This window comes from Lycorma delicatula, chromosome 3 (genome assembly GCF_047948215.1).
Source record: "Lycorma delicatula isolate Av1 chromosome 3, ASM4794821v1, whole genome shotgun sequence".
In the NCBI taxonomy this organism is placed as follows: domain Eukaryota; kingdom Metazoa; phylum Arthropoda; class Insecta; order Hemiptera; family Fulgoridae; genus Lycorma; species Lycorma delicatula.
In genome coordinates, this window is record NC_134457.1 from 121754517 (window position 1) to 121766876 (window position 12360).

The window sequence follows — 12360 nt, forward strand, 5'->3', positions numbered from 1 at the left end:
GAGGTGTGATCAGAGAAATAACAAGAATTTTAATTTTTATGAAAAAAGAATTTACTTATTCTTCTATATTGTTAGTCTTCCCTTCAAAATAATCCCTGCCAGTGATTCTGCCAATCCTTAAAACATTTGTTGAAAGCAGTTTATGACACAGTCTTAAGTTCACTTAATAATTTTTTCTTTTACTTTATCTATTGTTGTAAATGTTATCCATTTAATTTTCTCTTAATCAGTGGTTAAATAATCATGACTTCAGTGAGGTATGAGCTGAAACACTATCATGGTGCAAAATCCAAGAATTTTTGCCCATATTTGTGGTGGTTTGCTTTGGATTGCTTCTCATAAACGGATTTTTAAGTAATACTGTGTGTTGACCGTAGAACCGTGTGGTGAGAATTTTTAATGGATGATGCAATTGTAATTGAAAACCGTTTTCAATTAGAACAAATATTAAGGAGAACTTAATATTTGATCAAACTTGGCATACTGTTTTTTCATCTTTGTTTCTTCATTTCTATATAATTTCATATCAAGACAGAGTTGATCATTTGGAATCCTGGTGTGGAGCAACTGGATTCAAGTTTTCTGCAGAGAAGGTATGGTTCATTTGCTTCTCATGCTTGAGGGAGCATGTTGGTCTTCAGCTGTTTGTACGTGGTGAACCGCTTGAACTGTGCATGTAGATTGGATTTTTGGGGTTGTGGTTTTACTGATGACTGATGTGGGTGGGATATTTGAAGGAGCTGAAGGTTAAATTTTTGGAAATGTTAGAAAGTGGACAGCTGAGTTTTATCTGGTACTGTTTGGCGGGGGGGAGGGGGGGGCTGATCGAGTGATATGTTGTGCTTCTGTTGAGCTCTGGTCTGTTACCGCTTGGACTGAGGAACTGCGTGGTTTGTTCGTTTGATGTGGGCCCTCATTTATCAATCCATCCATCTTACAGCAGGTGTAATTTGTTCGGGGTTAGCTGGTGGATGATTGCGGGCCCTTTGAAGTGGTTGAAGCCGAGTCATCTTCTCCTACATGGCTCATATTGGGATGCAACCAGATCATCCAACTTCAATGCGATGTTCTCCAGTCTGAACATCGCATTGAACATCAACCAATTTTGGTTGATGTCAGAGGTGGCCAAGATCTGCTGCTTTGCTAGGCAACAGAGCTCAGTGCCTTTTCTTAGCTCTAAATATACAATTGCTTCCAATTCTTACTGCTGTTCCGTATCGTTGACTCCCTTAGTGGCTTTCTCTCATAGATTGCTGCTTTGGTCTTTTTCACTATCATGAAGTGAGCACAAATCTTATATTATGAGAGGGGTTTTATAATGTTGTAAACGATGTGAATCCTAATGGTATGATTTGTACGGATGGCACTGGAACTGTAATTCTGTTGGTTGTGCTTCTGTGATTGGCGGTGGAATATGCATTTTAGGCATTTCTAGGACTGCCAATGTTTTCGTTGCAGAGCTGTATGCTATTAATAAGGCCTTAAATATGATTAGCGTATTTTGATGTGTCCTTGTCTGTTCGGGTTCTATGAGTGCCTCATGGAATTAGTGCCCAAAGGGCAATGATATGCGGATTTGGTGACATGTTCTCCAGGCATCCTGTTGTCTGTGGTATTCAGTGTGTTATTTCTCAAATGACTGCACGACATGGCTGTGGGCTTCTGCTGGATCCTGGCCATCTGCTGGATCCTGGTTTTGGGCAGTGAGCATACAGATGGTAGGCACAGGAGGCTTGTTTTCAGCCTAGTTTCCTTAGTCATGTTGTCTTGTTTTCTGATTATGTGGTCCGTGATAGATGGTGGGGTTAATGGGGTGATGACATTGTCCTCTTGGGAGCACTGTGTCACCGTGCAGCTCCTCATGCGAGAATGACTGTCAAGAGGAGGTTGTTGTTTGCATTTTGTGAGCAGGGTGCACTAGGCTCACTCATGTTTATCTTATGATTCAGACCAATGCACCTGTTTGAGTTTGCTGCAACTGCCGGCTGGCTGTGCGCCATGTCCTTAGGATTGTGTCTGTTGTATGGCATTACATCAGAGGTTTGAACTGTGGGCTGGCTTCTGAAGTGTTTTTGGAAACAGACTGTGTTGTCAGATGTTTTGCGATTTCTTGCGATGTTTTCACCTATTCATATTTGGTATATGGCAGATGGTAATTTTATTGTTTTAATTTAGATTATTAATGTAATATTTCATTGTGGTTTTCTTTTGCTTTTAGCAAACACATTCATCTCCTGTTATGATAAATTTGATTGTCATAAAAAAAAAACTGTTTGATTGTTTTCCAAATTGTCAATAATTTCTTTTTCTGTATTTTCATTTTTAATTCTCTCATTAAGTTCTTTTACTAGAAATGATGTTTGCTAGTCCTGATCATGGCTTCTAAAATTAGACAGACGAATATTCTAATTGTTGTTCCATGCTTGTTTATTTATTTTAAACATCTTCATATATCTGTTATGAATTTATATATTGCTTTTTTCACTTTTTTTTATTTTTTATTTTTTGTAGTTTATTTGAAATATTGTAGCAGGGTCCTTTGCAACTTTTGATAGTATAACTTTTTTCACTTTTAATTCCTTTAAATGGTCACATACTTTTAGCTGTTTACTCATATATTAAAAAAAAAAAATAGTTAAGTAATTTTTAAAAATATAATGAAATTATGGTATTGTATGAAATGGCCTAATATTAACTTAATTAATTAAAGGGTAAGAGAATTGTGAAACCATTCACCATGGAATAATTTGATGACTTCCATTTTATGCAGGTTATATTAATTACTATTAATAATCATTTGGTTTTATTAAACCTTTGTGCTGTATTCTTTGTTTGTTCTCAGATTATAGCCTTTCTACTTATTTGCTTATAAGTAAAATTAATAAGAAGAGACGTTATTGTTAAATATATTAGATCACTCAGGGAAAGATTCTGTTAATTATTTTCGCAGTTTTATCATACAATAAAAAAAAATCATTACATGTATGCTCATAATGCTGACATTATTTTTTTCAAGTAGATTATGAAAGTTGCAGATTATTTATTTAATGATTAACAATAAGAAGAAAATTACCTTTAAGTTGGATTTAAATGTATTAGATATTTTAATAGTCATTTAATTCTGCTTTTTGAAGGATTATTTTTAGCTTTGTTTATAACCTTGGAACAAGCTAGATGTTTGCCAATAAGTAATTTGTTTCCATTGTAATGTATATTTGTCAGTTATGTATATTATTAATATGCAAGTACCTATGTCTGTATTTACTTTTTTCTATTACACATTTATTGTAGTAAATATGTTGTTATAAATCATTTTTATTGAACATAAATACAACCATTTTTAATAATCAATTTTTATATGTAAAGTGATTATTCAGTGGAAGTAAACATTGTTTTTTTTCTTTTTTTCATTGATGTAAGGTTTTTAAGTAAATAATATAGCTTATAATTTAATTGTATAATTGTTTTCAGTATTCTTTTTCAGCAAAAGATCTCATAATTTGATTTGATGGTATATTAACAATATTACAACCATTATTATTTTGTTTGCAGAAGAAGCAGACACTGATTTGGAAACTGACAGATTACTTGGTCAGCAGAGAACTGATGATCATGGATTTTATGATGAAAAAGTGGTAAGATTACAATCTTTATTTCTTTAAGTGTAATATTTTTGTATTTTATTTTTTTATGAATGTGTATTTGTGTTCTATTTTTTATTCATTTATTATTTTTTTATTAAAAATATGTTTGTTTGATTGTTAATAAAGTTGTCATAATTTATCTGGGAAAATGTTTCTCAGTCCGATGTTCATTATTATATTAATCTTGATAACTATGGTATATATTCATTATCCTATTACAGCTTCCATATTTTTGACCACCCACCTAATCATTTAATTCTCAGAACTGTCAAGTTTTCATTTACATTTATTTTATTTCACTGTATTATATATATAACTTATTTGTAACTTCATAGAAAATTGTTGATTTAAAATAAACATTAACTTTTTTTCTAATAAAATTTGATTTTAATAATTATTTTAAGGTATTTCATACATAGTAATTTAAAAGATAACGACAAGTTAATGTTAATATCTAATCACACATCTGGCCGTCTTTTTGACAGTTATGTATTTTACAGAGTTTAGTTTTTGGTGTAAGTCTTTTAATATTTTATTTTATATATATTTTTAATTTTAATAAGCTTTGTCATATGTTATTTTTGTTTTTAAATATAGAATTTTTTGGCATGTAATTGCACACCTTGGTATAAATAATGTAATTAAGTTGTGTTCGTAAATATGACTTAATTAAAAAAAAGTAACTTATTTAAAAAATAAAATGAACATAGTAAATGTATCCTTGGTGGTACAAAGAAATGAAGTGAAAAAACTAAAGTTCATTATCAAATATTTTTTAACATCTAAAGAGTAACTTATATTATATTGATTCAATGAAAACTATATACAGCAAAATAATAATAGTACATTATTGTAAGAGTACATTATAATGTATATTATAATATTATAGAGTACATTATAATTTGTGTACTCGAATAGTTTCAAATCTAAGAAATATGTTCAGTCATAATAATAATTGTATATAATTAATAGATATTTGTATATAATATGGTTATATTACAATTATACAATTAAATAGTGTAGGTTGAGTAGTATGAATAAAATATGTAACTGCTTTTATAGAACTTTAGTACCCACTTTTTAACAGTGGCCTAAGGTGTAAAAAGAATTTGTTTTTTGAATATAAATTCATATCAAAGTTCATATTTCTATAAAATTTGTTAGTGTTTAAATAGGCATTCTCTATAAAAATAAATTAATATATATGAAAATTTTTAGATTTCAAAATGGTAGTCATGTTAATTTCTCTGAAATATTAACCACTAATGTGTCAGAAAATGTTCATTACATATTGTTTAATCATTTAATTGTGATATCACCTCATTTTTCAAAAGTGATTTTAAAGAAGTTTTTTGAACATGGTACTATTTTGTAAAATAACTATTATACAAAATTCAAAATTCAGTTTGATTTCCTCAAGCACTTTTGTCTACTCTGCCATCTTCAGGAGGAATTTATAATTAAAATATATAAAAAGTGTAAAATTCACATAATAAAATTAAATAAATAACAATTGATTGCGTCATATTGTAATGTTAAAGTCATAAGTTAAAATAACTAGATTGTTTTATAAGAGTATCACAATTGTTATGATATCTGTAGATTGTGGAATCAGTTTAGCCAAATTAATCATTATTTATTATTTCCTTTTATAAAATTTCATCATCAAATTTAATCTATTCATTTATTAATTTGTTATGTTATTTTATATATGTGGTATTTTTCAAGATTAAATGTATTATAACATTTTTTAAAGATTGGTCATACCATTATATCATAATTCACAATTTTCACATTGTAGACAGTAATACATCCTATCTGTTTCATATTATATTTATTTCCAGCTGAGGTTCTAGTTGGGTCTCTATTATATAGTGATATATACTGTCTTTAAATTAAATGATTTATATATTTTATTAAATTTTCTATAGTTTAAATTATATTTTATTTTTGTTTATTCGTTTTCTGAGTTATTATGTTGTAATTCAATTTTTTCTTTTATTTTTAATAATAATTTTTTTAATTTTAAGTATGATCTATCTATTAAATTATCATTATACAAATTTATTATTACTGAAGTTTTTATTATTTGTTACATCTAAATAATCAATGCTATTGTTAGTTTCTTGATTCATAGTGAAATTAATGTTTTCATCCAATGAGTTGATTTCATTAGTTATTGTATTTTCTTCATTATTAGTTTTTTTGATTAAATATGATGAAAATGTCATCCACATATCTTTTGTATAGATGCTATGATGTTTCTTAATTATTGCAGCTAAAATTGTGTTTCAAAATTATTCATAAAATTGTCTGCCATGATTGCTGAAAGTGGTTTTGAAAAATTTTGAAAACATAATTTTACCTGCGATAGTTAAGAAACATGGGGAGGAGTCACCAAATATGGTAAATACAGTGGTGCTCTCGAAGTGATACAATAAAGGAGCTGTTTCCGAATCACAGCAGTGTACCCCATGGTTTCCCACGAGGCTGTGGATGTCTTATCAGGAATATTACCAGTAGACCTTGAGATTCTTCATAGGAAGAGGATAAAAGAACTAGTTGCTCTAACATCTGCTGAAAAAAGGAGACTGGCCAGTTCCATCATGGAACCCACTGGGTTGGCCTAGTGGTGAACATGTCTTCCCAAATCAGCTGATTTGGAAGTCGAGAGTTCCAGCGTTCAAGTCCTAGTAAAGTCAGTTATTTTCACATGGATTTGAATACTAGATCGTGGATACCGGTGTTCTTTGGTGATTGGGTTTCAATTAACACACATCTCAGGAATGGTCGAACTGAGACTGTACAAGACTACACTTCATTTACACTCATACATAACATCCTCATTCATCCTCTGAAGTATTATCTGAAAGGTAATTACCAGAGGCTAAACAGGAAAAAGAAAGAAAGTTCCATCATGGAAGATTTGACAAGGGAATGGCAGAGGCAGTGGGATGACAGTGAGAGGGGTTGATGGATATACTGCATGATCAGGGATCTCAAGGGTTGGTACGGGCGTGCCCATGGCTTGCTGGATTACTACCTTATGCAGTTTCTGGCAGGCCATGGGGGATTTAGAGAGTATTTTGTCTGGTTTGTGACAGTGTGGATGAAACAGTATACCACATTTTTTTCCAGATTCAAGGATGATAGGAGTGAAGCATTGCATGCAATAGGCAGAAGGGATATGTTTTCACCTGAGGAAGTGCAATGGATCATGCTTGAGAGTACAAGTAATTGGACGACCATAGCAATGCTGGCCAGGAAGGTAATGCAAGAGCACTACACCTGGGAGGAGTCCCGCAGGGGCAGGCAAAGAAGGGGGTGGCCAGAGGGCGTTTGGTAAAACAGGCTCTCGGTTGAACACCTAGGGGATCACCTGGGTATGATGAGGTTGGGGCACCCTTCTTATTCATACGATGGTGGCCTGTGGTAAATATGGTATGTCAGTGACTGTTTATGACTGTGTGTGTGTGTGTGTGTTGTTGAGGGATGTGTCTGTGATGTGATTGTGTGTGTGTGCGTATGCATGCATGCATGGTTTGCAATTGGGGTGTGTTGCTGTTGTATGCTGAGTAAGTTTCGCCAAATGTGTTGTTGTTAAGGAGATGGATGTGACTTGTGATGTGTAGCAACATGTGTAGTTACTGTTAAGTTATCTTGCGTGTGTTATGCACTTTTGCTCTTACATCATCTTATTTGTGACTTTCTGAGTGGTGTTTGATTGTATGTATGGGTGTTTTACCCTCTTTCTGAATGCACACCAGCTGTACCAGGATGGGGATAGCCAGGGGTGGAGATTTAATTGGTAGTGCGCAGTAATACAATATGCACCTAATATCATCGTGAGCGAGTCCAACACTGCTTCAGCACCCGTAAATGGGGTTACTCCACCTTAAAGCATATACACTAATATTAAAATCATAAATTATATAAATAATGGAGACTCAACTAAACTTTACTTAACAACCTTCATAACTGGAAATAAATATAGCATGAACAGATAGGGTGTATACGGTCTACAATGTGAAGATTGTGAATTATGATTTATTGGTATGACCAATCGTATCTTTTTAATTAGAAGTAAAGAACATATCATAAGAAATACAAAGACCGCTCAAATTTTGCAAAACTAAACTGTTTTGAATACTATACATAATTATAAACCAAATAAATTCATGGAAGTATTGAATTACTCTAATAAATTTTATAATAAGTTTAATATTGAAAAATACCACGTATATAAAACAATAACAAATTAATAAATGAATAGATTAAATTCTATGATGACATTTTATATAAGGAAATAATAAATAACAATTATTAATTTGGCTAAACTGATAGTACAATCTACAGATTTCATAACAATTGTAGTACTCTTATAAAATGATTTAGTTACTTTAAATTATGACTTTAAAATAACAAAGTGAAATAAATTGTTATTTAGTTTTATTTTGTGAATTTTACATTTTTTACATATTTTAATTGTAAGTTATAAATTCTCCCTGAAGATGGCAGAATAGCCGAAAGCGCTTGAGAAAATCAAGTGGAATTTTGATAAGCTGTTATCAATTTGATAAATTACAATTATGATACAGTTATATTATGTTACAATTTTGATAAATTGTATATTATGATTTTAAAGGACTGACTTTAAAAGAAAATTCTTACAGGAATAAATTCTTAGAGCGAGTCTGTTTTCAAATTAAAATTATTATTTTAGAAAACAGTAATAACGTATTAAAATAATATTGTTGTGGCAATAGTAATATATTAATTTATTATTTTATTGGGTTAATTTACCATATTCTGAATTTTCTGCAAGGGAAGTTTGAGGAAATGTTGTGTCTATTCATTTGGTTTATTAATAAATTGAACCATTAATAAGTGAACCGTTTTGTGTTGTTTTGCTCAAAATTTTCCATTAAAATTTCAATCACTGATTTACATTTATAATGAATTAGAAATTATATAACTGAAATTTAGATTTCAGTAACAGATAATGAAAGAGAAGCTGCCAAAATTATTTCTTCATACTGAATTAATTTTTTGGTTTGCAATTATAACATTGGCTAACAGCAAAAAACTTGATTTTTTGAATTCATATTTGAAAAGATGAGGTGTAAATCTTTTTATCAATAAAATGCTTGTCATGTTCATTGCCAGATTTTTAAATCTTCTCTTCTTGGAACTAGTAATGTTAGGTTAGTGTATATAATGTAACATAACTCTACCCATACTATTATTCATATGTAAGTTTGAACTGTTCTGGTGTTGTATTAAAATACATTTGTGCCACACCAACATGCTTTTCCCCACTAATAGGTCTAAAAAAATATTGCTTGTTCTGAGCTGTAATTAATTGTAGCAGCATGTGTCAAAATGATTACTTTTGTTTGTCAGACAGGATAAGGTTTTATTGCTAACATATCTAGTTAATTAAACATAATTTTCGAGATTATCTTCTTTTTTTTTTGGACCTTTTTAACCCAGAGGCAACCAGTAATCGCCTAGAAGACGTTTCCTCGGTTGGCCCTGAGTGACGTGGCTACAGATTAACCACCCTGTGCATGCAGCTAATCGCTGTCCTACCCGTCGGGGTCTCTCCTGGTTCATTGAGACATCATGACCACCACTTCTGATTGCCATGAAGCCCCTCCCCAGAAAGGCTACCCTTCCTGTTCCTATACCCTAATCAGAGTCCAGGTATGCACCCCACGCAGCTGTCATAATAAGCCTTCTTTTGCTGGCTTTCGGGCCTGCCTGTGCTGCCATCAGTCGACCCAATGTGGCGATAACCGTTTCGCATTTAGTCGTCACCTCTCAGAGATGGGTGGTAAAGAGCCCTGATCTATCTAACCAGACACCTAGGTACCGTGCACTTCGTTGCTCCGCCACCCTAACCCCATCAACCTCGATTGTAATGGATCGAAGTCGACGCCGTCCCACAGCTACCACTGCCATCTTCCTTGGTGCAAGCTGCATCCCTTTTCTCCGTAGCCAGTCACTGATTTTTGCTACTGCAATATTGGCGGTGTTTTCCACCTCACCCTCCATGCGGCCGCTAACTAGTAGTGCCAGGTCGTCGGCATACGCGACCACCTCTGCCCCGTCTGGAAGCTCCTTCTTCAGGAGGTCGTTGTATACCACAAGAGAGCTCCATCTTCAGGTTCCACAAAAGAGGACCCAGCACCAACCCTTGTGGCACCCCACAAGTCATGTCAAAACACATCACTTCCTCTTCCGTATAGGCGATGATACTCCGGTCGTAGAGGTAGTTGTTAATTATCGCCACCAGGTAGTCACTCAGGACCCCTGTTCCTGATCGCCTCCACGATCACTCTCCAGGGGACGCTGTTAAACGCATTTTTGACATCGAGAAGTACCACAAGGGGAATCTGTCTCCTTCGCCAGGTACCCGCCGCACGATTCTTGGCCCAGTCCACGACATAACGAATGGCGTCAACGGTCGACTTCCCTTTCACGAATCCAAATTGGGTCGGGGAGAATCTTCACCCCTCTCTAATTTTCTCCCATATTCCGTGGACAATCAGTCTCTCATACAGCTTCGCTAGTTCGTTAAGGAGGCAGACTGGTCTGTATTTCTTTTCGTGCTGATCTTCAACAGCCGGTTTCGGCAACAAAACCAGTCTAGCCTCCTTCCAATTCTGAGGGAACGTCCGATTCGTCAACGCCTTGTTCTTGGTCTCCAACACTACCCAGAGGCGGTGGGTAACAAGGTTCTCAACAATAATGCCAGGAACTTCCCGGGCTCTTCTGTCCCGTAATCCTCAGGGCTGCGGCCCGAAGCTCCTCTTCAGTAAAAGGCCTGGGAATCACGTTCTCGACCTCCACCCAGTCCAGATCCTTGTTAATGGAGATCCTCTATCAAGCGATCCCAGGCCTCCCGCTTCGCCTTCCTGATTTCTTCCCAGAGGTTTTTCTTGGTCCGATGATAATCTTCCTCCTCGTCGGCCAAAGCAACCCCTTGCCACCCCTTGAGTCTCAGGAGGGTTCTCCGCGCCCGGCAGGCTTCTCGTTTCTTATCCGTTACGTTGTTATTCCACCAATATGTGGATTTCTTTCTTCCAGTGGACATGCCCGCCTCTCGCTTGCACACGGAAGCCAGTAGCCTTTCCAGCTCTTCAGAATCGGTGATTCCCTGCAGCGTTATCTCTGTGGCGGTGTCGTCCACTGTCCTAACCTCTTTCATTTGGTTTCCATCTCCTGGGCGGATGGATATCTGGCACTCTTCCGGATTCCATTTCGAAGGCGATGGCCTGGTGGTCGCTCCCTAACTCTTCCTCGATGACCCTCCAGTTCACCATTCTCGAAGCAGCGCGGTCAGTTATTGCTACGATATCTATAACGGACCCGCTCCCTCTCCCTGTGTATGTTGACACCCGTGGTTCGTTCATCGTCACCAAGCTTTTCGACGCTAACATGTTCGCCGGTACATATCCCCTTTGTGTTGATCCGAACCCCCCTAATTCAGAGTTCACACACACACATTCAGAGTTCATATCGCCAGCCAGGATGATCGGTTTGCGTATGTTGGAAATAAGCCTATCAAGGTTTTCCAGATGTTCCAGAAAACGAGCGTGCTCGTAGTTTGGAGATATGTACGTCGCGATCAGTACATATTCAGTGATTTCTATCAAGAGGAACCCATCGCCTGATTCAGTGTGTAACACGGCGTGTCGTCCAGCGACATCCCTAATCGCCGCGGTACCCTCTTCGTCCGTATACCAGCCGCCTCCAGCCAGTACCAGGTGGTTTGGCTCAGTGACGAGGACGTAGTCAACATCATTGTCCTGTGCAGCTGCGGTCACACTACTGTTCACGTTCAGAAGGAGGAATTTCATTTCCTGGCCGTACAAATCCAGGCCCCAGTCCGATGGCCAACCTTTTTGCATTCTACACACCGCGATTGAGCCGAGCAAGCCGCCCTCCCGTGTCCGGCTTCGCCGCAGTTGTAGCAGCATTTGCATCTGACTTGGCCAGTGCATGCTGAGGCATTGTGGCCACAGCCCCAGTACCTGTAGCAGGTGGTATCTGGTTGCCGGATCGCAATCCGACAGGACTGCCACCCGACCAACAGCCTTCTTGTCGAGGTCAGTTTCAGTGCTTCCCTCAACGGTAAGACCACCGTCGCATTTTGCGTTGCCCCATAGGCCAGACCCAGGGAGGTCACCCGAACTATGTTGCCCCACTATCCCCAATGTCCCCGTGAAACTACATCCTTCGTGATCTTGCTGTCAAGGTCACGTACGTGGACGATCGTCATCTTGTTCGTTCCGTCTCTTACTGCAACCACTACAGTCGAGGCCGCTGCTGCTACTCTCTGCTTGATACTCTGAATCGCTGCCGATCCCTTACGTACTCTTACCTCCACGTTTTCACCTCGGCCTTATCTTACTGACAGGATGTCTGCTGCCAGTTCGAGGCCGACCGAGGTTTTCACCGTTTTTAGTAGACTGGCGTAGGATACGCCTTGCTGGCTCAGTACCGCGGTCTTGCTCTTTTCCTGTGGTTTTTGTCTCATCTGAGGTTCTTCTCCATAGAAATGTATCGGGACGGTTTGGTTATTCTGCCGGGCCCAGAACTCCGCCGTCTTCCTCGTCAGCTCCCCAAGCCGTCCTTTGGGAGTAATCAGTATGAAAGGGTCATCCGCATGCCTGAGGACCCTATCAAGCCCTGATAGCAGATGATCCAC

At 36.5% G+C, this 12360-nt stretch overlaps 1 protein-coding gene across 6 annotated transcripts in view; it reads left to right on the top strand.

Annotated features, from left to right (window-relative positions):
* Positions 1-12360, top strand: part of LOC142321950 (uncharacterized) — a 520381-nt gene that overhangs the window by 407190 nt on the left and 100831 nt on the right. For all 6 annotated transcript variants that reach the window (XM_075360498.1, XM_075360499.1, XM_075360497.1 and 3 more), the window contains one exon: positions 3553-3635. In XM_075360498.1, the coding sequence (XP_075216613.1) occupies positions 3553-3635 (83 nt within the window). The remainder of the gene's footprint in view (positions 1-3552; positions 3636-12360) is intronic.